The 27,817-nt window shown below is 45.0% G+C and overlaps 1 protein-coding gene across 3 annotated transcripts in view; it reads right to left on the bottom strand.

The window, feature by feature from the left end:
• The window catches only part of KLF7 (KLF transcription factor 7), a 67,101-nt gene that overhangs the window by 11,628 nt on the left and 27,656 nt on the right, over positions 1-27,817 (bottom strand). Inside the window, exons 2-4 of one of the 3 annotated variants that reach the window (XM_069022212.1) lie at positions 24,602-25,214; positions 3,479-3,602; positions 2,689-2,744 (exon numbers count right to left, since the gene is read on the bottom strand). In XM_069022212.1, coding sequence (XP_068878313.1) covers positions 2,726-2,744; positions 3,479-3,602; positions 24,602-25,214 — 756 coding nt within the window. In that variant the 3' untranslated portion in view covers positions 2,689-2,725. Of the gene's footprint in view, positions 1-2,688; positions 2,745-3,478; positions 3,603-16,921; positions 17,046-24,601; positions 25,215-27,817 lie in introns of those variants that run through there. The other 2 variants (XM_069022211.1, XM_069022213.1) reach the window with 2 other exon arrangements.

The following is a 27,817-nucleotide window of genomic DNA, read 5'->3' as shown; positions in this document are numbered from 1 at the left end:
TCTAACTATAAAAGTATCACACAGGGATGTGTGATACACCAATTCCCTGCTCCCAAACATGATTCCTTCCTTTCTCTTTTTGCTGTATCTCCTTAGCAACACAATACTGCTTGGCACTGAAGCCTCTGAAGGAGAAAATGGGAAGGTAAGTACAACGAGAGAGGATGTATTGCACAGCCATCTTTCTTACCAGCTGTGGATTTCTTACCAGCTGTGGGATGCGTTCATTCCAGCTAAGTGCACTCTTAGCTTGCTATCAACAAGGAAACCATGTGCACATGTGCACACACGCAGAGAGGAATATGCATCCCAACAGTCTGGCACTAAGCTGCTGTCTCCTAAACACATATTCACATAGAATAAGCAAGTGCCATTACCCTGTCAAACTCTTCCCCTTGAAGCGCTGAGGGCTTTCACTGTGTGAGGAACACCCCCAGCCTGTGTTTCTGAAGAGCAAAATTCCTGGGGAATGCTAACAACCAGCAAAACCCTGACATCTGGAAGGCACTAAGGACTTTCCTTTAGTGCTTTCCACACCACTTTAGCTGATTCTCCTTTCTCTCCTGCTGCCACAAAGCCACACACCATTTGCAGTACACATGATGTTACTCAAACCAGTGGTAGCTTGCCAGCTATGACTAACAATGTGATCTGTGGGCTGCACGGTGTTGGGATAGGGCTGGGACAGCAGGAGAAGAGAATCTCATCTTCTTATCTCTTTTGTTATAAAATTGACTTAAACACAGAGGGCATTAATAGTCCTTTGATATTGGTCAGAAGGTGAGAGACACAAGCACATCTAAAAACAGCCTTGGAAGGGAACTGCAGCCAGACTGTGTGAACAACATCCCCTCTGCTATCTGAATCACCCCTTCGAAGCTCTGTTTGCCAAGATACAGCCTTCAGCTCTGAACAACAGGCATAGGATTTGTGCTACATCAGTGTTGTTAAAACAGCTCCAATCAGCTCCTTAAAATCTAACAAGCCAGCATGTCTGAGAGAGTGGCCACAGCTCCTGTTAATAATGGTGAGTGCAATAAAGGGAAGCAGTTCAAATACAGAGAAACTGTTCTCCAGCTGGAACCCTGGCTCAGGAAGGCACATCTTTAAAAGTCTGCCTAAATAGCTAAAGGCAGTTTTAGGCTCATACTTCAGCACTTGCTTGAAGTGACCGCTGCAACAGGTGGTAGCAGAGAGGCCTGAGAATGAGAAAAGAATGAAAAAGAGTAGTATGGCAGAGTGGGGCAAAAGAACAGGCACTGTCACTCTAAAAGCTTGCAACAATTAACTGGAGGAATAAGGACAAATCTGCCTCCTATCACCACACACAGATAGTATGGGCATAGAGTTTAACACTGCACAATTCCCAGCACTCTGAACTTTATTAATAATGTTTTTCCTTCATCTACAGATTCAGCAGAAGAGCAGAAAATGCATTCGATGATTACAGGAATCTATCTCTTGACTGCAATGACTGAGTTTGCTGCCAAAGAGAAAAGCTAGGTAGAAAGGGACAATATGCAGAGGGAGAATAATGAACATTTAACAAAAGGCTGAAAGAGACCGAGGAGCTGAAAATAGTGGCTGTATTTCTTTAGATCTCTGCTAATAATATTGTTTGTCCTGACACAGAAACCCTGGGGCTGTGTGTATATGTGTGTGTGTGTGTGTGTTTGTGGGGCCACTTGGAGGGAAGAAAAGAGAAAGGCAATGCCTTACATTTAAAACAGAGAACATAATTGTTCTCATTCACAGAAGTGCTTAAACAAAAGCAGAACTGCAGAGGTCCCTACTTGGCTTATCCTGTCCCTCATTCTGAGCAAACAAAAGATAATCCAGGGATAAAACAAAAGATAATCCAAGAGGAAGCCCTCCATGGGGGAAGGGGAACGGGAAGAGGGGAGACAAGGGCAGAAGAGCACTTAAGGAGATGAAGCTCTTGGAAAGGCAGGATGTGAAAATGATCAAATTTCCTTCCCATAAAAGGATGGGGTCCCTTGTTTATGTTCCTCACATCCTCTCTCCACGCATATTCTCTGTTGGTCTGGTGTACCCAGAGGCTTCCTAGAGCCTTTATTGTATTACAAAACGTTTCCTTATCGCAGTTGAGAACCTTAGTGCTGCATTAAAAAGATGGGTAATTTTCTTAAGCCTCTTTTAAAAAAATATATAAATAGGATTAGCTGGATAACATGTTCAGATGCAAGCACATTATTTGATTACTCAATAGTGGATCCAGGTTTCACCCAGGGCACTGCCAATCTTCAGCGGGGGGGTGAGTGAGGGAGAAGTGTTCATTGTTCGATCCTGTCAGTGCTGTCAAGAGTCATTACAGGGGTAATTGCTTTTGCTCCACCCTGATTTCTTATCAGCGGGGATTGGGGATGTGGAGAAGGGTGTTCTTTTGGTTTTGTTTCTAAATTCAAAGAACCAGCTTTCAAAAACACTCAGCACCAAGCAAGGATGAGCAGATTTTTCAGAGCAGCTCAGTATTTACTGAAGCAGCTAAAGCAGCGAGGGCTGTGAAAACGAACGCGGCGAGCGGCCGTAAGGGCGGCTCTCCCGGGGAGCTGCTGCGTCCTCCGCTCACGTCTCACTTCTGAGTGCCCAGAGCGCTGCTGCGTGACAGGCTCCTCGGGAACCTCGGCTCTACGCACCTGGCAGGCTTTTAAATCTGGGCCCTCACGGAATGAAGGTGCAGAGTATTTCCCACTTCAAACAGATGTCAAGGGTGAGATTTAAAACTGTAGGAAAAGATTCACTAATTAGCAGGAATGTGCAGAGATCACTAATCTTACACAAAACAGCCCCATGAACTTGAACGGTAAGATGTGTCTGAATCACTCTTGGGCCTTTGGAAATGATGCCCCTTTGTTGTCTTTTCTTTAGGAGCCCTGCACTCAGTAATAAGAGAAGACAGTGATCATACCGAAATTAAATGCTTTTTCCCTAGAAGTTTCCCATAGATTTGGGCCACTTGTGGCACAATAGCCACACACACTCCCCATCCCTCCTGCCACACACCCATGTTTTTGTGAGGCCCACCCTGGCAGAATGCGGGTAGCCAGCAGCGGTGCTTGGGGTAGTCCTCGAAGCAGAGCAGAGGGAGCGCTGCTCTGCCTTTGTGAGCACTGCAGGCTTACAAGATCAGGAGATGGAAAGCTGGGGAGATGCCTTGTGGAGAGGGCCATCACTGAAATGGTCTAAGGCCCTCTGGATGTCTCCTCTGCTTTAAGAGTATTAACAAGAGTTGCCCTATGAACTGAATCCTGTGCCCACAATAGACACAGAGGGTTCAGTCAGACCTACACCTGGTCCCACATTTTTCTCTGTGCTGTGGGATGGAAACAGCTTAAACTGCTTAGGAAGTATTCCCCATCTGCCAGGAGCCAGGTCTCTTGTCTCTGGGAGCTGGCTGCTCCACGCCAGTCACAAAAGTCCACATGTTTCTTGAACACCTTGTTAGAAGCTGCATTACCTGTCACAATGGTTGCATTTAAAGGGCTTTGCACCCGTGTGCTTTCTGTAATGCCTCGTGAGCTCGTCGCTCCGTGCAAAACGCCACTCGCACCCTTCCCACGAGCACTTGTAAGGCTTCTCACCTGCAGAGGGGAGGAGAGAACAGTCAGCGTGGCAGCAGCATTACTGAGCACTCACCTTGAAAGCCCTGTGTCCTCCCACCCTGCCTCTAACCCATTCGAGTAGGTTAGCCCATCGCACAATTCATGGTCACTGTGGGACAGAAATAACTTAGGGCTTATGATGTATTGTCCTGAGGATAGTTCCAGTCCAGATTTTACCACTGCTAAAATTCTCACACAACCTTACCTCCTGTTTCTAACAAAACCAGCCAATTGCCTTTGAAGAAGCCCTAAGAATGTCCTCAAATGCCTAAGCAGCTGTGTGGCTGAAGCTTTATTTTCAAACAGCTTTTCAGCTCACTCTAACCTTGCCAGATGTATTACTGTGGTATCTGACTGTACTAACACCAGAACACTATGCAGGGGTGCACCACTCCTGAGTGACTACTACTGGATCACATGCTTTACCCCAATTCTGTTTACCCTTTGTATGGCCAGACTCACATCTGTTCCCCCCAAGCATTCATGCCTGCTGCCCCCAAGGACTGCACATTTTTTACTTCCTTCTGACAACAAAATCTACTCCTAGAACCAAGAAATTATGCGTCAGGTTGTGGAGTGTGAGAGGATACATTTTTACTTCTTTGAATCAGCTGGTCCTTCAGGCTTCTTGCACTACACCTTTATCAGCTGTTACTGTGCCCCAAAATACTAACAATACCACTGAGGGCAATGAAATGGTGCAGTAGTAGGACAGGAGAGATTCTAGTCTGCTGGTAGGAGTTGGACTTAATGATCCTTGTGGGTCCCTTCCAACTCAGGATATTCTATGATTCTATGTTCAGATCTATCTTCTAATGTACATCGGTCTCTGCAGATCAAAGTCTGCCGTGGTGTAACATCTGTGGAGTCATTAACACCTTCTGATGAAGAATTCCAAGGTCTCATGACTCCCTTTTCCTTATTCAGTATACATGCATTGGTGTGCATTCAAATTTATCATCTCCCCCAACAACAAATGCTCCAGTGCATCTCCTCCTATATAAACTCCATGTCACTCTTCCCCGTGCAGCCAGTTGAGATAAAATGCAGACAAGAAATCACTTTCACTACCAAGCTTCTAAGAGGATTATTACTTATTTATTTGTTCCTAAAATTGCTAAGAAGGTAATCTTAAAAAGCCCACCATGGGCCACACCGAGGTTGCAATCTGTATGACCCCTCTAGGCCAGTCACATGAAACAATCACTTGACCACAGCAGACAGTGCAGAGACACAGACTGCTGTATTTAGTGTGTCTATTCAGCAAGTAGAAGAGTGAGATCTGATTATGGGAGACCTGTGTATGTCATGATAATGAACTGGAGAGGCAAAAAGAGCAAGAAAGGTAAAAAGGGAAAGAGAATTGCAGCAAAATACATGAAAAAATGCCATTCTCTGGTTTCTGGTGAGTTTCTGCAGACTTCTTGTTGCACAGGCAGCTCTGCTGCATAGTGGTCATCTGCCCCAGACAGAACAGCAGAATGGGCTGAGACCTTAAGTGCAGTTGAGTCATTTTACTGGCCTCTGAGAAGTTTCTTTGGCTCGGTAGTTCAATTAAAGGATTCATTGGGATGAAGTTGTGAAGAGGGGGCAGTAGCTGGCAAGACTACACCAAAATATCCATTTATCCCACAGTTCCCAAATGAAGAAAGGCCAGCCTGGATGTCCCTGCTGCAAGTCACAGTGCCCCATGGGAAAATGCCCAACAGGACAATGGACTGAGCCAACAATAACACTAACCCACTTAGAATGTGCCTGCTTGGTCATCTCTGCAGACTTGCCTCTTGTTCTTTTATTCTTTGAATAGGATTTCTTCAGGAAAATAAAAAGTTAGAATCTTCTTGTTAGTGAGCAAGGTGCTGGTGTCTTGTTTCTGGGCTGGTTACTCAACTGTACCTCAAACACTGTCACCAGTGCTGGCCCCAAGCACTGGAGCTGCAGTTGCAGCAGTCTCCCCCCAAGCCCTTTGCACCCTACCTGGCAAACAGCACCTGCTCTCCTCAGAAGAAAAGGATGTCCCAGGCCTGGTCCTGTGCCTATGAAGGCACACCAGTTTTGTCTGAACAGTTCATGCATTATTTTAAAAAGTTGTCAGTAAACAAGCCTTGATGATAATGCAGTTCCTTGGTTCTCTGACGCTCTCTAGTGCCTACCTTAGAGTGGAGACAGCAAGGCAGAGAAACTGCCTTGCAGCACGTTTGCTACACGCACTACAAAGCAAATGCAGAAGATGACTGCTCAGCCAAATCTGGCAGGTACAGCCAGTCTGAAGGATACAGTCATCTACAGAGCAGAAGGGTGAAGGAAAAGCATCCTAGGCTTTCTGTGAAACTATATAGGCTACTACAATTGAAGTGGAGTTTGGCTTGTTAAAATTTGTCAAGAGCTTTGAAAATATACAGTGCTATATATAGGTTACGAGAGACAGAAAAGCCAAGCATGATTACTGGTAAACCCAAGCAATGCCACATATCTTTGTTACTTGCTGCAGGGCTCCTCTCCCAAGTGTTCCAGCTCTGGCCTTGCACAGCCCTGAGCTGAGTTTTGTTTTCAGATCCTTTTCTTTGTAACCCAAGCCCTGTTCTGCAAAATGTCAGACAGTACCTCTGAGTGCTCCAGACTGCATGCTGGCATACTGTGCTCCCAGTGCACAAGGTAAATGCAAAGGAGCACGGTGACCTTTAAAGCCATGTCAGACGGCTCCTTGACCCAGAGACCTCAAAGAGGTTAGATTTCCTGCCCTCCTGCAGCTACTCAAAAACACAAGAGGGAAGGAGGAGAGAGATCTGCCTCTCTCTGCATGTGAAGACTAAGAACAAACTGCTCCTTTAATGGCTGCTTTCACCTTACATGAAGATGAAATGGAAGTGTATTTTGCCAAGGTGCACATATGTAGAAAGCACGGGAAGGAAGAAGGGGGGAGGGTCCTCCTACCTCACTACTGGCAATAGCAGGGAGAAAAAATGGGAAGGATCCTTTCCATGTGTTAGGCTGCTCTTCTCTTGTTCAGAGGATTAGTGAGACTAAAAAGATAGATGATGAAATCTTCCTCTGCTGAAGGCAATGGCAAAACTCCTACTCACTTCTACAGGGCCAAGATCTCCCCCTTTTTAAGAAATTAATTATGAGCGTCAAAATCCAATTAAAAATAGGAACGTCACGGAGCTGTGCCACACTGACTTTTTCTCAAATTAAAACCCACACTTAAAACTTGTGCCTGCAAGCCCCTCCCAGGAAGGATGCTCTACTCCTTAAGTCACCTTTATTCAACACAAGGATCTGTGCAGTCCTTAAACAAATCCATAAATCCACATTTATACAAATACGCTCAAATGGAGGAGCCAGTTGTCATCCAAAAAGAAGCCAATACCTAGGAACATGTTAAATACTCAGTTCTTTCAGTTCAGAACTTACTCACACCATGGGGCTGGTTCAGATTCCACGCATCCAGAAATGCACCTGGGAAGGGTGGGCAGCCAGCAGTGCAGATATATTCAAGCAATGAATTATGCAATTTTCCTAGATGAGCACTTTTGTTAAAAAAATGTATCATTTGCTTATGGAAAATCTATACCCAACACAGAATACCGGCTTTCAGCTGTTCCTGCTTTTTCCCCTGAGAGTCAGAGACACTACCTAGTGATTCCAAGCTTACTGACTTGTAGTTTCCGTGGGCAGCATGTGCATCAGAGAGAAGTGCAGCACAGTGAAGGAGAGCTGCAGTGAGACAGTGGGTGTACAGGACCCAACATCCACACTGTGTGCATTTAAAGGTTGTTATTTCTGGCTGGCCACAGCTTCGTCCTGTGGCCTGAGCTGGGCTGTAGGTGAAGCATGCCAGCTGTGCACTTGCACAGCACCTCTCCTGGGATAGGCCATCCAAAACCATGGCTGCACTCCTGCCAGGCTGAACCAAAGCACAGTGAATGTGGGCAACCAAAGCCTCGCCTCAAAAGAGGTCACTTGATCACCAGGAAACACTCACATCAGACACATCCTGAGTTGCCTGGTGAGGATCCTGGAGAAGCAGCCTACACACACCTGCTTGTGCAGAGAGCCGTGTGCTGAAATCTACTGGTCTAGAAGGGTTGTATCACCAAAACACTGCTACAGAAATGCTATTAGCCCTTCAGATACACTTTAGGGTTTCAGTCCATCATAACTGCACACTTCTGTGAAGCAGCCTCTCTTCATCGTGGCTGTGCGCTGCGGTCCATACCTCATTTTAACCTTTTCGTGCTCCTGGAGCACGTTTTATACCTGAGACTGGGATGTTGGAGGAGTAGGCTCTCTGTTCCACTTCTGTTTATGGCACCTCACACAACTGAGCTCTTCTTCTAAAAGTACCCCCAAAGCACATTTCAGTACAGTCTGGCCCTCCATCCTCTATTTCATCCAGCCTGGTCCAATCTGGTAACCGGAGGACAAAGACCTTTGAAAATTTACGTGAAACGCACAATAGTGAAGCTAAAATGATGAGTCATAAAAAAAAATCCATCAGACTTTGGCAGCCCTGAAATCGGGTCACTATTCCTTTTGTGACTAAGATGAATGCAAGACTAAATATTAGGCATCTAGTTACAAAAATAAACAAATGATTGGTACAGCTTTCTCTTGAAAGCCAGAAATTTATCATTTGAAAGTATGAAAAAGCCAAGCAACGATGCCATTTACATTCCTATGGCAAACACACACTAGGTTTCCAGAAAAACATGATGGATAGAGCTGGGCTGGTTCTGTAATGACCACCACACTGATCCTTGCAACTTTTCCCTCCATTTTCCAGCCTCGGGCAGTCTTGGTGAGTTTCATTCATGCAGCTTTAGACATTGAAAGAAATAATCTGACATTGCCACCTATGGTTCTTTATTGCCACCTATGGTTCTTTTTCAAGTTAATGGGGAGGCAAAGGCATGGGTGGACTGTGACACATCAGATCCAGGCAGACTGGAACTGGAGGTGAATTTCTCTACTTTGATGATGCAGAGGGCCAGGCAAGCAGCTCAGCTGCAGGCACCTGTATCTTTGCTCTCCAGGCACAAACCAGAGAGCATCAGGTTTTCTCTCCAACACATTTAAATTGTAAACCCTGTACAAACCTTCACAACAAATACTTCTTCACAAAACACAGAAACAGGGATGTTGTCTCTTCTCAAGATCCAGAGACCCCCTGTCCTTGCCACTTACATCCCACAGACACCCTCTAGGTCCCAGACATATTTCTCTTGTCCAAGCAGTAAGGCAGTGTTTGCTAAGACATCTCACAGAGGCTGTTTCAGCAGCCTAAACATTAGGTTACAGGACACAGAGGTACCTAACCAAGATCACCTGAGGACATGATCACAAAACTACATATTGTAGTATTGGGCATATTGTACTTCTTATAGCTGCATTATTTATTGCCAGTCCCAAGGGTTAAAAAGTCACGAGTCCACTCTTCTACAGAAATAATGAGATTTTAAAGAAGAAAACAATAATATTCAGACATCATTTGCCTTCTGCTTTGTAGATAACCTAGGGCCATGATTTTAAACTTCTCTTTGCAGCCCTGCAGGCTAGGAACATTTATTTTGAAAAACAGAGGAAGAAATTTGCTCTCTATTCCCTGAATTTCACCATCAGAGACTTTAAGAAGAAAACCCTCCAGATTTTGGGATGTGCACAATATGATCACAGAGTTCCAACACTATGGGGTGAAACACTGGCTTCATCCAAGTCATTGGAGAAATGTTCATTAGGCTCAAGTTTCACCCTGTTTCTTTACGGAATTGAAAGCAAACAAAGATTATTATGACTATCCTTCCATATCTATTTCGTTACCCCTCCCCGGCACTCTCCTGCAGGGCACTTAGTAAAACAATCACGTAGTTTAAGCCCCCAGTCCTGGAGTGAACTTCAGAGTAGAACCACAGTCAAAATCCTTACTGATACTTCTCTGTGCTAAAATGTGGGAGTGTCATGGGATTCCTTTAGTCCCTTCACACTCATTTTTTATTTAGCCAAAAATGTTTAAAGAAACTGAGTGGAAACCACAAATTCTACCTGTATGCATATTTTGAAGGCCATCCAAAGAAGATATTCGTTGCACTGTGTTTGAAGAGTTCCTTGATATTACATAGCTACACAAAGTTGTGCGCAAAAGTGTGTTTAAGAAAACAACAGAAAAAAATCAGCATGTGTTCTATTCCACTATGAATTTTTTATATATAGTTTCAGAATAAAAAAAAAAAGTTTCCTGAAAGAAACACAAATATTTCCTTCTTTTTTAAAATCTGTAATTTAAAACCCATTTAAAATGAAACTAGTTCTAAAAATCTCAATGTCTAAAAATATGTACTGAAAGACAGCTTTAGCTACACTTGTTTCAAGACTGATGTTCCCAGAGAACTAGACAAAGTAAAATTACAACTGAAAAAAGGATTTCTTGCTTGTATTTTTCCTATAAGAAAACTCCGGGTGTCTGAGCTTTGTGAAGAAATGTGTGAAGAATCAGGTAGTGCCACTGGTTTTTTAATAGTGTTTTAATAACTTTTCCTGCTACCCTTCCTGAGAAATCCTTTAGGGACCTACTGTTCCCTGGGCTGGTGAGTGGGACCGTGCCATTGCAGGAGCAGCAGTGTCACTGCAGGATGAACCCAGGCATCCTTCAGAGGCCAGTGCCCATGGGAATGCTGCTGCTGCAGACACGAGTCGCTCAGAGGTACCAGAAGCTGGTGTGGTTTTGGGGGAGAAGCAGCCCCCCAGAGCACCTCACAGAGAAAGTCCAGGCAGGCATTCCTAGTTGCTCTGCAGTTTATGATGAAAGTCTGCCTCAGCACAATGAGAAGCCTAATGTGGAACATCACAGTACCAATATTTTATATTTATGTAGCACTCTTCATCTCCAAGGGTCCCTGAGAGCTTTACAAGCTACATACATGGCATACCAATGAAGCCAAGCCATAATTCTTTTAATTAGATGAACATCAGCACACAGCACATGGCACAACAGAAAATGTTACTGGTCACTCCTCCCTTCCTATGTAAAGGGCTACATGAGATTTAATAGAAACATGTCTCAGAAGGACATTTGGGTTTAAGGACCCCTGAAAATGAAATCTAACCAGATAAGTCTCCTTAACACCAGTGCCTGTCCTGCCTCATTACTTTGTCACATATGATACACAGAAAAGGAGTTGCCCAAACCTGCTCCTTGTTAAATATCCCTACTTTCACACCAGGTTCAGCACGTTACCATCATATGGCTCAGGCAGCTGCTCTGCTGGTGAGGTTACAGAAAAGCTAGTGAGCAGCTGCAGTCCAGAGCACAACAACATCACCCTCTTTTTAAGATTAATAAGTTCATTTCTTTAGCAAAAAGGAAGAGCAGGCTATTTAATACACACATCCTCTGGAGATCAATGCTAATATCTAAGCCTATGTGCATGCAACCCATCAACCAGTAAAACTAATTACAAAAATCAATTTCAGATACTTTTCTGAGCCTTTCATTCCTCAATACACTCCTAATTGATTTTTGTTGGAGAATAGAAAGCCTAATTAATATTTTTATTATTAAAAAGGAATGCAAAGGAGGGGGCAACGGTCAGTGCTTAACTCGCCCACTGATGTCTTCTACCCAAAAAAAGAGGAAAAAAAAATTAAATTGGCATTTTATTCACAGTTTTGCCACCTGCTGGAAAAATGGAAAAGCCTTTGAAAGAGTGACAAAGCACAAGAGAAAAGCTGGCAGAAGACAGTATGGGGCAGAAGAGGAATGTGACAGGATTGTGAAATACACAATGTGAGAAGGTTGTACCTATTTTTAGAAGGGCAGGGATGATCAAGTGTAAAAGCAGTACATTTCCATGAATGATGTACAGCTCCTTTCATCCAAAAAGGTCAGCAGTGCCCTTATAGAGTGGTGACTCTGATCATATCTATATTAGAGATGGGGGAAAGAGGTTAAGAAGCAGACCCAATGTCCAACCAGTCTTTCTACAAACTTCAAAGCTCCGGATTAGTTCCTAAGAGCCTTGCCAAGGCTTGTCTACCAAGCCAGCAGCAGTCTTCAGCGTGTAGCCATTCAGGACACAAAAAGAAACCAATTTTTGCAGCATTATGTCTTACGCACACACAAGCACCTAACACACATCCACAAAGCCCACTTGCCTAGCTGAAAAGCAAAGAAAAGCAAAGCATGTAGCAACATCCAAAGAAATGGAAATGCTCCATTTTCTGCTCAAGAGGCTGCATTTAACAAGTACACATTGCCATCCATGGTGAGCCCTGAAGGAGGGGAGGAATGCCTGGCTTTATCTCTCTGGGTCTGTGCAAGACTCCCATTGAGAGTGATAAAGCCTTTGCAATGTGCTCCCCGTTCAAACCCCTCTCCACAGGTCCTCTCTGAAGGAAGCTCCTGGATGGTGGGGAGCAAGGCTGGGGGACAGATGCTGGCGCCAGCCTGAGCACGCAGCCCCAGCTTCTGCCCCATTAATTGCCAGCACATCCTCCCCCAGGCTGGGCCCTGGGGACAGCAGCAGAGTGGTAGGGACAGACAAGCACCCGGCAGCAACACCAGTAGCAAAACTACCCAATTAAGCCTCCAGAATAAGTGAGTGTGGAGGGGGGAGGAAAATGAAAAGTAAAAAGGAAAACAAAAGGAGGAGAGGAGAGGAGAGGAGAGGAGAGGAGAGGAGAGGAGAGGAGAGGAGAGGAGAGGAGAGGAGAGGAGAGGAGAGGAGAGGAGAGGAGAGGAGAGGAGAGGAGAGGAGAGGAGAGGAGAGGAGAGGAGAGGAGAGGAGAGGAGAGGAGAGGAGAGGAGAGGAGAGGAGAGGAGAGGAGAGGAGAGGAGAGGAGAGGAGAGGAGAGGAGAGGAGAGGAGAGGAGAGGAGAGGAGAGGAGAGGAGAGGAGAGGAGAGGAGAGGAGAGGAGAGGAGAGGAGAGGAGAGGAGAGGAGAGGAGAGGAGAGGAGAGGAGAGGAGAGGAGAGGAGAGGAGAGGAGAGGAAAGGAAAGGAAAGGAAAGGAAAGGAAAGGAAAGGAAAGGAAAGGAAAGGAAAGGAAAGGAAAGGAAAGGAAAGGAAAGGAAAGGAAAGGAAAGGAAAGGAAAGAAAAGAAAAGAAAAGAAAAGAAAAGAAAAGAAAAGAAAAGAAAAGAAAAGAAAAGAAAAGAAAAGAAAAGAAAAGAAAAGAAAAGAAAAGAAAAGAAAAGAAAAGAAAAGAAAAGAAAAGAGATGGAGTTGCTTGGCAACGGGCGAGCAGAAGCAGCTGTGCAGCAGGTCGGGCTGGTACCCAGGCGGCGGGGCCGGCCCATTAGCACCCCGCATCTCATGCATTTCGTGCCGGGGTCTCCTAGTAACAGCCTGTGCACGCCGGGCTGTTGCGCTTCCCCTCCTCTCCTCCTGTTTCTCCCGATCACGCGAGGCATCGCTGTTTGCCCTAATTACACATTCTCTGCTGCTTCAAGCTGCCATTACTTCGGTCCCCAGAGGAGCAGCAAGAAATTTTTAAAAATGTCCTCTAATAAGGGCTTCTAGTTTCAGATTCTGTGGAGCTCTGCAAGCTCAAAGATGCAAAGCAAGGTAGCAGTGGCAGAAGGAACAGATGAAAAAGGAAAAAAATTCAGCAGCTCACTGGGTCAGATTTTTCCAGCACCCTGAAACATGTTCTCATCCCTTCGTTTTTTGTAAGGTATCTTAGAGGGTGGACAATGAGACAGCCTTTAAGGGACATGGTGCATATTTACATAATCCAGAGCAGTGTATCAAAGATGTGTTCCTTGGAAACCTACATTTTAGGTCAAGAGTTTCTGAGAAACTCCAGACTATATATAAAGGCAAATAGGCCAGAAAAATACGAGACACATGTATCACAGACCGTGTTCAGAAATGACAAAAAAAATTAAGAGGAACAGACTTCCCTTTTCCAGATGCTAACATTTTAAATGGTTTTGCTCCATATTTTTGCTAATGAATGTGGGGTTTTGCTTATTCAAACTATTGCACTGCTGATGTTTTTCAGCATTTACCATCTTCTCCCCTTAGCCACTAGAAAATCAGAGAAAAGATGACCAAAAAAACAATGCAGACTGGCAGAGACAGCACAGGAATAAAACACAAGGGGCAAAGAACATACATTCCTTTTGTTTCCCATTTTTGTCAACAACAAAAATGGAAAAAGATCCAGGATCTCAATCATTCAGACATTGAATTTGATTTGGGGGTAGATTCAAAAAGGAAATCATGTGCTTGGGTTTAAAGAATACACTGGCAAGTTCTCCCAGTAAAGGCTGCCCTGGTGCCAAGACAGAGCTACCTACATCGTGGCAGGCACATGATCCTTGAAGGAGATCCCATCTTTCCTCGTGCTTTCTCTGTCCTTGGGCTGAGCTGGCAGGCTGTACCCAGCAGCACATGAGCTCCTTGCTGCTCCACACTGAGTAGGGCTCAGTAAAAAGGTCTTGGCAATGCTGCTGGGCAACCCTTGGTGAACCAAGCAGACTAATCTCAAGAGCATAAGGCAGTGAGTAAAGATAATTAATTTTACCAGCTAGGAAGTTTCCCCATCTGGATTTCAGAAAAGGCACAAATGACTACCTGTCCTTAGCTCTAAGGGGGGTACACGCAACCAGTTGGAAACCACCCAGGTCATTCATGCTGCCAGGTGAGTGCATTATGACATTCCATTGCTGGGTGACACTGTGCCTTCAGGGAGAAAAATTTAAAACATAAAGAGGTTTTCTGTATGAAACATATTTACTAACACACATTCAAAGCCAAACAAGGCCCAAGAAAAAAGTCACCTTTGGGATTCTACAGGTCTCACAAAGAATTAATGATAAAATACCACTCATATGGAAATCAGTTTACAATGGATCATAGCTTAATCCATTCAAGTTAATTTTTACCCACATATTCACAGATAGAAGTCTTCTGTTATTTTCAACTACACAGGCCAAGTGTTTAGCTAAAATTGTTACACTGTGCACAGTTCTCTTCTCCCTGTCTCTCTCCAACACACATGCTCCAATTTCTAAAATAACAAACAACCACACTGGAAAAAAACCCAAATGTGGAAAATTTCACTCAGAAGAAGGAAAGGCTTTGCAAACTTTACAGGTGACTAACAAGATGTACAAATGGAAGTTTATACCAACTAATCTATTAAGACCTCTCTGTGTGTGGTGAGAGTCCCCATGTACGGGAGGAAGGAATAAATCCCTGCTAAGCCTCTGAATGTGCGCTGCCATACAGTAGAGTACACCCTTCTTTCAGAACTCAGCTGGGCATAGCTTTTATCTCGAAACTCATGTTTGTCATCATTAGTTTGGCTAGCATGCCTGCAAATGTTTTTTCAGCACTCAGTTTTTGCAGCCACAATTTTGAGTCCTGAGTTTTGAAAGCCAGACATCTTCAGGAACAAATCCACCTAACACAACAAATGTGTGCTTATCTGCAAATGGGGACTTCTGGGATTGCACACTGGCCTGCAGTGTTTTAAAGACTTTGATTCTTATTAAGCCTTCTTATCATGTCTAAAGTTGACCAGTGGAAAGGTTTTGGTTCTGCAGTCATTGTCCTGAAACAGGTGCCTTCACCCAGTGTGCAAGAAGTTGATCCACACACACAGCTGAGGTTCTATGCAGAAAGGGGTGCTGCGTGGCAAATCCATGAAGGTGAGTGTAGATGTGTTACCTATTGCTTTAGTGAGAATCTCAGCCACTGCATGTGTATTGAAGGGAGTAAGCCCCTTTGAAATTTTAAATGGTAGACTGTATTCAATTGTCATTGTGGTGATAAAAGGTGATTAAACACATGTGAAAGGTCATGGTATGTTGAGAATGATCTGTTATTCCTCTTACAGGTCAGTCTGTCCAAGCCCTTGCTCAAGAGGGGTTAAGATTTCTTGTCAAAATGCATGAATTTTGGCTTTCTTCTTAACATGCGTTGTCACTTTGCCCTCAAGAGGACTTTGTGTGGAAACACATCATGCCTGCCCAGCTGGGGCACAGCACTGAATGCAGCTTGGATGGAGTCTGGGCACAGCTCACAGTGCAAATCCTGTGGGACACAGTGCCACTGCACTGCTGGGCTCAGTGCCTGCCAGCAGGCATAGCAGTGGGAGCAGCAGGCTTCACAATCCACCTACCCAAGTCCATCCCAGCTCCATTTTGGCTTTCAGTGCCTGCCAGCCAGGCAGAAAACACCTTGTGACTTCACAGAGCCCTGTGCCACAGCAGCCTGTGATGTTACATTGCCAGCACACGTGCAAGCACATAGAGACTGGGCAGCTACTCAGCCTGAATGCCAACCAACATGGCAGGCCGAGGCAGCTCACATGTCAAGATGTCATCCTTGCAAAAGACCAGAATGAGGCTCATCCTGGTGGTCTTCCTGACCATGGTGCTCCACAGGCTGTCTCTGTCCTTCACTGCCGTCATGTACATGGCCAAAGAATGGACCAGCAGCCTCGACCCTTGCAATCCCAATGACTGGGTCAGGTTCAGGATGGACATCATTCCCAAGGGTCCCAACAAACCGCCTGTTGTCGTCAAGAGCACGACTGCTGAAAGGACCAGCGCCACCAGCCTTTGCAATTCCCAGGACTGGGTGAGGGAGAGGGCTCCTGAGGACATTGCTCCTGAGTGACTGAAGCAATTGCCCATTATCCCAGACAGTGCAGCCTCTAACCTGCCCTACCCTTTGTCCCAGTTTTCGAACTAACTTGCCCCTTGACATGACCTGGTTGCTCTGTATGGCCTGGCAACCTGTGGGGCTGCTCAGCATGGCTTCTACTGCCTTCTGCATCTGGAGAAATGCGAAGAAACCTCAGGGACAGGGAAAGGTGATGAATGTCCTCATCTTCAGTAGGGACAGACTGCTGGGAAAGAGCCCCTTCAGGTGTTGGGGAGTAGAATTACTGGGATCAATAAAAGAACTGTGCAAGCAGTTGGGCTGGAGGTTTTTAGGCTTGTGTGTGTGAGAGACATTTTTCGTGGGAAAGTCCCTGTGTGAAAGTAAACAGTTCGGCCTGAGAACATACAGGGAGTAAAGAACTTGCAGATGTGCTATCCGGGAGTGATACAGAGGAGTCAAGCACAGAATTCTTTTGATCATAACAAGACTGTGGAAAACAGCCAATGTAGTCCAATTATGTAGAAATAGAAATGTGTCTTGATAAGCTTTAAGGCACTTAGGAGCTAACAAGCTGGTATACTATATAAGTGCCTTTAGACTGCTAATAAATCGGAGTTCATTTATTCAACCATATTGGTTTGGTTTCTGTTTTTCTCGCTCCCCCCGCCGGGGATCCAGGCTCCCTGTCCCGCGCGGCTTCCAGCATTCAGGTGGTCCAAATTGTTCTACAGGGTGGAGGCCAAAACCAGCCTGCCACGCAGGGCCATGAAGCTTTTCTACCACCTCCACATGAAAGAGCTCTTCTGAACTAAGGAACCAAAGACAATTGACAAAACAACCAAGACAATACCAGATTACAAGGAAAAACAATGCCAACTCATCAAACCAGGGAAAGGGTAATTTTGGCAGAGGGAGATCATGACCATCGGCTCACAGCGCACTGATTCAAGAACTCAGAAGTAGACTGAGCAAAAGGAGTAAATAATTTAACAAAAAGAAGATTGAATAATAATTAATGAATTTATAATATGAACTATGGCTTGTAGCCAAGGAATGTCTCAGTATATGTCAAATGATCTGTGGGAGTGGCTAGATCAATTGGCAGTGCAGACGTAAACCCATGTGGGCTGTTGAATTGCGGCAAAACATTGCCAAAGGTAGAGAAGCTGGTTGTAAAAGTACACCATGTAGATGCCCACATACCCAAGAGTTGGGCTACTGAAGAACATTGCAACAATGAACAGGTGGACTGGGCTGCCAAGATGAAAGTGTCTCAGATGGATCTGGACTAGCAACATAAAGGTGAATTATTTTTGGCTCGGTGGGTCCATGACAGCTCAAGTCATCAGGGAGGAGATGCAACATACAGATGGGGTGCACTTAACCATAGACAGTATCTTCCAGGTCATCCATGATGTGAAACGTGCTGCAATCAAGCAGACCGAGCATAAAGCCCTTGTGATACAGGGGACAATAGTTGAAATAAAAGTATGGGAAAGCCTGGCAGATCAATTACATCGCACTCCCACAAACCTGCCAAGCCAGGCACCACGTGCTGACAATGGTGGAGACAACTGGATGACTGGAGATGTACCCCATGCCTCGCGCCACTGCCCAGAACACCATCCTGGAGACATGGAACCTGAGTCAGACAATGAGACTCATCTCAAAAACAGCCTCACAGACACCTGGGCCAGAGAGCATGGGACTGAATGGGTGTCTCATATTCCCTATCCCTATCAGGCCGGTCTCTCTGCCTACAGCTGGTTTGTGCTATAAGGTGGGCACAATCTGTGCCACGATGCCCATGGTTTTATTTGGGACCCCACCACCCTTGGCAAAAGCATGGACACCTCTGCTCTGTATTTAGGTCAGTTTCCATGAAGCCTTGTAGTTCATCTGCTCCTGCTTTCAAGTTGCTGCTGCTGGTATGTAGGTATGTGGGACTGTGTCCACATGGGGTGTGAAAGACAGGCTCTGGATTAGGAGAGGTTCATCGAGGCTGCTGGCTACCTGCCCACATATGACCCAGACTCAAACACCCACATTATGCTTAGGAAAAGCTTCTAACCCAGCACCTGCTTTTAAGATGAGAGGTAGCACACTTGGCTTTTCCTGCCCAGACCACTTCAGGTCTCCCAGTTATGCCCACCTCAGCCTAAAACAGCATTTCTGAGCACACATCTCCAATTCACCCTGGTGTGACCTCAAATACTTTGGAAATAACAGTGCATTTGGACAAATGGACAAGAAAATCATAGCTTGTTGTTGTTAACTTGCCAATTCTATCCAGTGTGGGACAGCAGCAACACAAAGGAAATTGGCAGAAGACAAATTGGTAGGTTTTTCTTTGAGTCTGTTTCTGTGATCTCTACCATTTGCCCACTGGCTGGGTGTTTCACAGGGGCTCAGGAGTGGACGGATGGGTATAAAGAAAACACTAAATTACAAACTCAAGAAGGCTCCTCTGTGCTTTACCAAGGCAGACTGCCATAACACTTGGAGGCACCTGCACTTGCCCTCCTGCAGCTGCTGAACAGACAGCAAACATCAATTTCTAGGTCTACCTTGTGCCAGAAATCTTCTTACATGGCAAACAAACAAACAAACAACACCTATTTACATTTTCAAACTCAAATAATAAGATTGTTCTGTGCTATTGATTTGGCAAATGATGGAGCAGAAACACAGGACTGAGAATTCAGGTATTGACAACTAAGTATGGATGAACACCACGGGTGTTTTAAATGGCAAGGGCTGCTTTTGGCAGGGGCCATCCTCCTGCTGCCTGGGTGGTTCTCAAAGATCATTTCCTAAGTCTAAGCTCTTGCTGTAATAATGAAGTGAGGCTCAGACCCTCCACAATGAAATCACAAGACGCCCGTCCAAACTTGCCAAATGGCTAAAAGGCTTCAAGATCAGAAAGTTTTAAGGAGCTCAGGATCAAGCTGGGCTTATTTTAATCAGCTTTGATAAAGACTTGTTATGTTTTTACACAAAAAACTTTTTTAAAGTCTAACATCACAACAAAACCACATCTTTCCAAATTGGCTGAGCAACTGTACTCCCCAGAAAATCCAGCCCTGAATGAAGGTCTTTCACATACCCTTCCTCCCTCAATTCCCTGGCTCTCATTTCCAGCAGTGTATTCACCTGTTGCTTCAGCTGCTGCCATTGGAGTTTCAGGATCCTCCATGTCCCTCCATGTCCCCTTGGCAGGTTTCAGCCCTGCACCTAGAGCTGCAGACTTGCCACAAAGCTATGGGTCTCTGTACAACAAAACACCTTGGGCTTTGGCTTTAATTTCTCCTATGCCACCAATACTGCTCTCCCAAATGCTTTTCCCTAAGTCATTCAAAGTCTTGCATCCTACAGAATTGGTGCTGTGCTTGGCTACTTGTTTTTTCCTTCTCTTCATTGGCTTTCTGTTCACAGGTGCTACCACACTAACACAATACAGCAATGCAGCTTCCCATTCATGTGCTATCATTGACACAGAGTCTTTATTTTCTCTATTATTGCTTTACTTTGTATTAATCTTCTTTCTCTATCATCCAGCCTATTCTCCTCAACTTTATCCCCTCCAATAATTTCCAGATTCCCAGTACTTCCTCTTTTATCTCCAACACTTGGGGAAAGTTCTTCTCTGTTGTTTTACATGCCATCTCAAAAACCTTCTGTTGGTTAATGCTCTTTCTAATCTCTCGTATGCCTCATCTTTTTCTTGCAAATGTAGTAATTTGTTTTCCTGCAGGGTGGATTTGTTTGTTTTAGTTACTCTCACCCAGCATTTTAGATCAAAGAACTATATAATTTAAAATAAGATGTCCTGACAATGTGAAACAAACCCCACTTGAAGAAGTGCTATCTTAAGATCACATGTAGACTGGTAACATCTATTTACATGGGTATTTCCCACTTGTTTAGCCCTTAGAAACCTAAATATAGATGTGAGGTGCCCAGCTATTGTTTCTCAGACTTGAGCTTTGGTTGTCTCAAATCCTGGTTTTGGATGCATAAAGAAAAAAAGAAAAAAGCAAATCTTCTGATACTCATGAAATGCAAATCCTACAGAACCCCATAAGGGTAATTTTTTTATCACTTTCCCAATCTTAAGGATTTCCTGGTCAGTTTTTATGTGAGGCATCATCCCCGGTCAGAAAGTACCCACACTATCTTACATCTTCCCCTGCACATTACTGCAAGGAAGGCTGATAGGAATGGTTTTGTCAAGAGATAGAAATCTCCAGCAGTCTTTGATCTGGGAGCCACAGTCACATCCCATGACTAATCTTTCCATAGGTCACAGGCCAGCTCACCCTTAGACTTATTTGCATTCAGACACTCTCCAGCAATATCCTGTTTTCTAATTTAGGAAGTACTGATGATTATACATGGGGTTTGGCTCATTCGAATTCCTTCCCTCTCCACTCTCCATTTCATTGACAATTCACCTCCATGCATGTGCGAAGACAGGAAAAAAATTTTCCTTTCTCAAAAGAGAGAAAATGCCATTGTTTGCACTGATGTCTGCTCCATGAATAACCGTGAGAGAACGGTGCTAGGGTTGAATTACCATGACAGTCCTGGTTGCTCCTTCTTTAGATGCTTTTACCTCATCTCACACTGGCATTGTGGTTTGTTCCAAACCTAAAGCTCACCTTTTCCTCCTGTTTACAGGCCCAGCTGCTATTTCTTCCCTGAGGGGCTTCTTTGCTACACTCTGACTGTCAGTCCCACCACTGCTCTTAGCTCCTTTACACGCCCTTAACTTTAGATACCCCAGCTTGCTTTGAGTTTAGTCAAATATTTTCATTTCCCTTTCCATACAGACAATGTTTTTCCCTTTTCCTTCCAGATTAAATTCTCTCCCACACAGATGATTGTTTTTCCCTCTCCAAAGGTCATCCAGAAGGTGGTTTCATAACCAGTTCGACCATTGATGGGCCTTATAGTGCTGTCCTGATTCTCTTGCAGGTGAGATGTGGGAGAGTAATATGGAAGATGCACCAAGTGTAATGTGGGTTCTGATGGTCTCTCAGCTTCCCAGCAAAGTAAAACCCCAAGAGATGATTGTTCCCAACCTAGCAAGCTGCTATCAGCCTGCATTGCCTGCAGCCCAGCCTGGCTCATCACGCAGCAGCGAGGAACAGCAGCCAGCTCTGTCTGGTCAGCCTTACATATGAAGGAAAGGAATGCAGCCTCCTTCCGCTGCCTTCCACCCCCCCCCCGCTCCCCAGCCCATGGTTTCTTGTTTTCATGCACTGCAGTAAATCCCTTTGATCCAGCAAGTGGACTTTGCACGTGCAAGCTGAGTGACCAGCCCACATCTGCCTCCCTGCCTGTGAACCCCACACTGGGAGCTCTTTGTCTGTCGGGGCACTCACACCCTTTTACAGAGCCCACACTGGCAGACTGCTCTTGCATGACACACTAACAAACCACCAGCCGAAGGAAAATATCTCGCAATCATTTCAGACCCTCTGGCTCAGCCACAGACTAAGCCAAGTGGCTACTAGCCATTGGCACTGCTGGGTGCATTCGCAACCCACAGCAGGGTTCAGGCATGAAAAAAAACAAAGCACCCATGGAGAAAAGGGCTCCTTGTCCCATGCCCTGAAGGCTGCACTGGAAAGGAGACAGCCCTGACATTTATAATTCAGTCCCAAATTTCCAAAGCTATTCCTCTCTGTCCCACTCTTACCAGAGGCCAGAGCTCCCTGTGGGGAACCCCACTGAAGAGGTCAGTGTGAACACATTTAATGTCTTGATTGTACCAGCTCTCATTTAAGGCATCCAATGGTCAGTGTGTTTTAAGGGAACAGAGCACATAAGCAGTATGAAGGGGTCTGAATGACTTTGTGCTCCAGACTCAAACAAGCTGTTTAGATAAGCCTATCACACTCCTTCCCTCGATTTACTCAGATTGCTCCCAGGATGTAAATGTTCACAAATGTTCACAGGGATTTAGACAACCTGCTTTCCACAGACAAAAATGAGAGACAGGTTCCCTGCTCCCAGGTTCTGCATCAAAGATGTATTTTAACAACAAGGCTGCATTTAGTCCTCATCAAGGGAAACCATGCTTTCTACAAAGCTGTGCACAGCTAGGACATGGGCAGGGGCGGGGTGGTTTTACAGCTGCTAAGACTGGCGAGATCATCATTCCAGGTTTGTATTCCCTCTTGTTTTTTGCCTTCCTGCTTTCCTAACAACCAATGCTATCTGCTCAGAACATGGTGAATGGAAACAGAAATACTCCCATAATTAGGGGCTGTTTAAACCACTGATGGTTTAACTGGCAAGATCAGAGGAGTAGCTGATCCCACCAGGTAAGGCATTGGGAATGGGAGGTCTGGGCTCTGCACCCAGGCAGCTGCAGTCTCATCACCTGATAAAGGTCCTCCCCATCTGCCAGCAGACAGACGTGCCTTTCTCACCATGTCAAGCACTGCTGTGGATGGGCAGGCTCAAGCACGTCATGGCACTACGTATGATCCAAGGCTATTCAACAGAAAGATCACAGGGCCAGTGAGAAACGTTTCTCATTATGGGTTAATTGTAAAACATAAGATTTCACATGGTGATGTTAGAGGGGAAAGGTTTTGACCTCAGAAAATTCAACCAGACCTAAGGCTGGGTTCAAAAGCATGCAAACTTTTAAAAGATTTTGACACCAAAGGGTAAAGGTGTTGAGAGATTAGTAGTTTTTGTGAGTGCTCCTCATGACTCCTTGTCCACATCCCCATCTGTGTGACAAAACCAGGAAAACTTCACAAGTTCACCCTTTCCAGGCTATCGTGTCATATCCCTGACTGACTTCAGGAAAAGCTGTGTAAGACCCATCACTTCCAGCTTGAGGACAAACATGAGGGTCACATCTTAACAGACAAGACCACTGGGTTAACAGCTTTCACACTCTTCATTTGTGCTTTCATGGAAGCTCCATTGCCTGCTGGAAGGCCTTGGCTGGGATGTCCCACTGGCCAGCCCCAGAAGGGACAAGCCCTCACAGCAGCATTGGCGCTACAAGGAACCAACATTCTGACCATGTCAATGCTGAGTTTAAAATGATTGTACTACTTCCGCTGGCTTTCAAATCACTGAATCACAGGTGAGGTCACTCCTGGCAAGGTGGCTATCCCCAGTAAAAGCACTAGAAAGCCCATATAAAAAGATCAATGCCTTTTATGTCTTACTATGATTTATACTTCAGACCATGTAACTTTTACAGGGCTGCCTAGTATGTGATGGATGCAGCTCTCTTAACAACCCACATATTTGTCTGATTTACTGCATCAGTCCAATGTGTTATTTTCTACCTTGCAAGAACAACCTTGCTTCTAGGAATCTGACTGCATGATAAGATCGTGAACTAAATGTGCAGTTATCATAAGAGACCACACATTTTACAGTAAAATGGAGAAAACTGATTATAGCAATCCCTCTGGAAACAAGAATAATCACATGATAAGATGGTGCTAATGGGAATTTATCATCTCTCATCACGTGTGAAGCTTAGAACAAAGCAGCAACGTGTGTGAACTGCATAGCTATTAATGCCAATGAATACCAGCTGAAAAGCTACTGGGGGCTATGAAGAAATGAGAGGAGGGAACCTGAAAAATGAAACTAAGCCAATTCAGTATGCTTCAACAAGCTTACACACACACATATATATAACATTTGTAAATGTTACCCAAAATAACAGCCTCACATCCATCCATACATCCTATTCCCTCTCCACCTACACTACTTCATTCAAACTCCATGTCAATCTTTTATTTGTTCTCACCATATTTTAGCACTGGAGAAGTCCAAGATCATGAGTATCTGAAGGGTACATGCCTCTGCATGCCTACATGTCTGCATCTACACATGCTGCCTCATGCACAGATTATTCCTAAACAGCGTATCTAAGATCTAAACCACATTTCTCTTTCTCCCATACAAAAGACACCAAAAGCCTACCCACGCTATGTTCTATTTGAAGAAAATAACACTTGACTAAACTTAACATTTTTAAAGTTGTCTTGGGGAAGTGAGTGCCAAAAACTCAAAGTGACGTGCACATAGTTTTAACATGAATGATACATCTACATCCCTTAGGTATCCTAAAATTACTCTGCATCAAGCCCCGTAAGATATATGAACCCCAACAGGTTAATGGTAGGTGGTGAACTCCTCTGTTCTATTGAATAATGGGTACATTTGCTGGCCTACCATATTTTCCACTGCCCTGTTTCATAGACAGAAGCTGGGACTTTCAGAAGAGATTTTTTTCTTTTCTAAATGAGAATAAAAGGAGATGGTTACGGGTAGGTGGCAGGAGGACAAGATGAGAGAAGCATCCTACAAAAGTACCTGTATGAGTCCTCTGGTGAGCCTTTAAGTGGGAGCTCTTTGTATAAACTTTCCGGCACCCATTAAATTGACAGCGATGAACCCTCTTCTTGTTTTCTGGGGATGCTTCTGTCCCTGTACCTCCTTGCTCACTGTCACTCTGCCCGCTTTTTATTGTCCCCGCAGTCGCTGTTGCTACACCCACTTTCACAGAGCTGAGTGAAGTTTTCTTGGCTACTAATTTCAACGTCACTGTGCCATCCACCGCTGAGAGAGTCTGTGGGGTTTTTACAAGGTGGCGGCTGAGCTCCGGAGAGGAAGGGGGGGTTAATGAGGTTACTGCATTGAGCTGGGCCTGGTTGACGGCTGTGTAGCCTTCTGTGGAAGAGCTGGTGGACTGCGAGCTGAGGCACGTCTCAGACAGCAGCTTGTCACGGGAGAGGATAATGTCCATGTTGGCGCTTTTGTCACATGTACTTGTCTCCACTGGTAAAAGGATGGGGTCCAGCCGTCGTATATTGTCCTCTGCATCTGGGGCTGAGGAGGCATGAAGGAAGCAGTCCAAATCCTCACCAAAGGTCTCAGAGATCTTCCGCGGTTCAGTCTGAAGGTATCGCTCCAACTCCAGGCATGTCTGCAGAAGGGAAAGGGAGAGGGGAGGGAGAAAAACCGCTGTTAGAGAGAGATTACAGCATAGCTCCCACTGAGGGCAGGAGAACGTGGTCCAAAGGCATGCCAAGACAGCACTCATGAACACCAACATCTTCTCCTGAGATGGTCACACACTGGGAGACATGAAGATTTGGCACTTGTTTGAAGCTGCTCAGAGATAGTCTGGGAATACCTACATATGGTAGCAGGTATTACACTAAAAGTGAAGATACAACAATCAGAAAGCATCTATTACATTTTCATTAAAGTCTGTACATTGTTCCATGGGTACCAGCCACTTCCATATGAAACTACCCTAATAGACTCATCATCTGGCCATGTACAAACAAAAAGTCACCCCTCCAAATAACTGCTTCCTCTTCCTTCACAAACATTAACTTTCTCTCCAAATTTAACTCAGTGTAGTTGGCTGGGGCCCAATCTGTTCCTAAAACAGCACAATTGTGAAGCATGGCATTTTAAGATAGGAGGCAGAAAAGCTTCCAGTGAGACCACAACTTGTCTAAAAGGCCCAAGAGAAGGAAAGGTGACAGTAAAGAAGGGATCTACTGTCAGTTTTAGAGGGAGTTTTGGCACATCTGGTCAAATGGAGCTTCCTGTGTACAGGACACCAGACTTGCACACAAATACACACACCCCCCTTATTAAAAAGTTGGTGAAGTTGCAGTCAGAGAGGCTGCCACATAAAAATGTGTTCCTGCACCTCCACAGCAGTGATCATCAGCACGAGAATGGGATGAGCCTCCTGAATGTGCCTTATTATGAAGTGCCCTGAGCTTGCCCCAATAAAGCCTCCAGGCACCAAAGCACTTCCCAGTGTTCTCCACAGCCAACATTATAAACTTTTATTGTTTATAGAGAACCATTTGCTGTAGTTTCAGGAGCTTTTAATGGAGTTTATTAGCACTGTTTTTCATTTCTTGCAGCTTGAAAGGATAGCTGGCTTAATACCACCACTGTGATTTCACAGGACTTGGAGAAAGAGACATTCTAACTAATACATTTTAGAAACCTCTAAAAACTACTCCTCAGAGAACACTTCTAGCAATATTAAGAAAGGGGTTTTAGTCAAAAATTTTCAGTCTATGGGAGCTGGTGACCCAACTACATCTCAATCTGGAGAGTCCAGCATCTGTTCAAGAAATGAAAGCTTCATATGACCAGAGGAGAGACAGAGACTTCTGCCTTCTGAGTACAAAGGTCCCATCAACAGGAATGTAAGGAGGCCCCACTCATGGCTCTCTGGGAAATGCCAGGTAATTTGAGATTATTACTTTCAAAGCTCCCAGGAAGCAACACTGTTGGCTGCAGATACAATGTGGTGGGATGACTTTCCAGTTCACAACAAAATCTGCCACACAATTACCTGTTATTTCTTTTTTTAAATAATAGCTGATTATAGATCTGAGCTGTAGAGATGGACAAAAAGAACAGAACAGAATATAAGCAGGTGAGACATGCTGTACTTCAACAAGTACGTTTTATCAGAGGTATGAGACTGTCTGCACACAGGCCTGGGGGTGGGACACTTATCAATTGTACTTGCCTTAAGCAACCTTTCTGATTTCTTTATAAGGTGCATTTCTGGGACTGTGAGAAACAGCTTTAGCTGAGAATCTGGTCTCTCCCCAGATAAATCCTAATGGGTTTTGGGAGAAGCTTTTCAACATGCCACATAGTCTTTCAGTAATAACCCCCACCACCAGGAGAGGTAATGCTTTTGAGTTCTCCACATCATGTAATTTCTGGCCTTCTGGTCCACTTAGCCTTCATGCAGTGGGGCAGAAACAGGTTTAGGGGCCCAATAAATAAAAGGCTTCCAAAGGAAAGAGCAAGCATAATCACAAATTAGGGGTGGAAAGAGGGAGGGCAGCAGCGGGGAGGAGAGACAAGGACTCAAGGCCATTAAATCTGATGACAGTGACATGAAATTTCAATTGCTGTGGGATCAGAAAGCTGCATGCCAGCTCTGGGCTGCCCGTGGAGGGGATGCGAGCAGGAGGTGCTGCTCCTTTAAGGCATCACTACCCCATGACAACAATAGTGGGCCTGACAGTTCTTCCAGCTTCACCATTAATTTTCCATAAAGAGCAGTTTCTCGATGAGCCCTTTTCAGGCAAAGCCTGATGCTTCACAAACCTGTAATTATTCCTGGCTCCCCCCCTCCCGCAGCCACTGCACCTGTGCCATTTCAAGACACCAGCTGGTCATGTCTTGCCTTCTGCCTCTGAAATCCAAAACCAGTGGATCAAGCCCATCTCCCCATAGAAGGGGGGAGAAAAACAACTCAAAGAAACAATATAATGCAGTCCCTCCCTCCCACCCCCCTCAGCCTCTCCAACAAGTCAATAGCAGGGAAGAGCCTAGCAACGCTGAGCCAGAAAAGCCCTGCACCTAATCTGCATGGCAGACAAAGCCTGGCGAGGGGTTATGGCCACAGCCCTTTCCTTACCTCCTGTCAGGGCCCTACCTGCTGCTGCCTTTTTTGTTGGTGGCAGAAACAAAGCATCTTTCCCCATGCGCACTTCCCAGTTTACGCCAGGTACCTTATGCAACCTTCTCTCC

Source organism: Aphelocoma coerulescens, chromosome 7, assembly GCF_041296385.1.
Source record: "Aphelocoma coerulescens isolate FSJ_1873_10779 chromosome 7, UR_Acoe_1.0, whole genome shotgun sequence".
NCBI lineage: Eukaryota > Metazoa > Chordata > Aves > Passeriformes > Corvidae > Aphelocoma > Aphelocoma coerulescens.
The sequence above is the reverse complement of the archived record's forward strand: the minus strand, read 5'-3'. Positions and strand labels throughout refer to the sequence as shown.